Here is a 598-nt window from a genome sequence, read left to right as displayed (position 1 = left end):
CACACAGGAGAGAGACCCTTTAAGTGTCCTGAGTGTGGGAAGAGCTTCAAAAGAACTTCTGAATTGAACCAGCACCAGCGCATCCACACGGGGGAGAGACCCTACAGGTGTTCTGAGTGTGGGAAGAGCTTCCAAAGAACTTCTGATTTGATGCACCACGAGCGCATCCACACAGGGGAGAGACCCTTTACATGTCCTGAGTGTGGGAAGAGCTTCAAAAGCAGTACTGAATTGAAACAGCACCAGCGCATCCACACAGGAGAGAGACCCTATAAGTGTCCAGAGTGCGGGAAGAGCTTCAAAAGAAGTTATGAATTGAAGCTGCACCTGCGCATCCACACAGGAGAGAGACCCTATAAATGTCCTCAGTGTGCAAAGAACTTTAAAAGCAGTTCAGTATTGAAGCGCCACCAGCGCATCCACACAGGAGAGAGACCCTATAAATGTCCTCAGTGTGCAAAGAACTTTAAAAGCAGTTCACTATTGAAGCGCCACCAGCGCATCCACACAGGAGAGAGACCCTATAAGTGTCCAGAGTGCGGGAAAAGCTTTAAATACAGATCTAATCTCAACACTCACACGCACAACCACAGCACAC

The 598-nt window shown here is 48.7% G+C and overlaps 1 protein-coding gene across 1 annotated transcript; it reads left to right on the top strand.

Annotated features, from left to right (window-relative positions):
• Window positions 1–3: 3 nt before the first annotated feature.
• Window positions 4–592, top strand: LOC104917392 (zinc finger protein 572-like; the record flags this gene model as incomplete). The annotated part of the gene is made up of 1 exon (XM_010728574.1): window positions 4–592. A coding segment is annotated over one exon (589 nt), but the record flags the coding sequence as incomplete, so codon positions are not given.
• Between the last annotated feature and the right edge of the window lie 6 nt (window positions 593–598).

The sequence above is a fragment of the Meleagris gallopavo genome, unplaced genomic scaffold, assembly GCF_000146605.3.
Source record: "Meleagris gallopavo isolate NT-WF06-2002-E0010 breed Aviagen turkey brand Nicholas breeding stock unplaced genomic scaffold, Turkey_5.1 ChrUn_random_deg7180001694543, whole genome shotgun sequence".
Lineage (NCBI taxonomy): Eukaryota > Metazoa > Chordata > Aves > Galliformes > Phasianidae > Meleagris > Meleagris gallopavo.
This window is presented reverse-complemented; position numbering and strand designations above follow the sequence as displayed.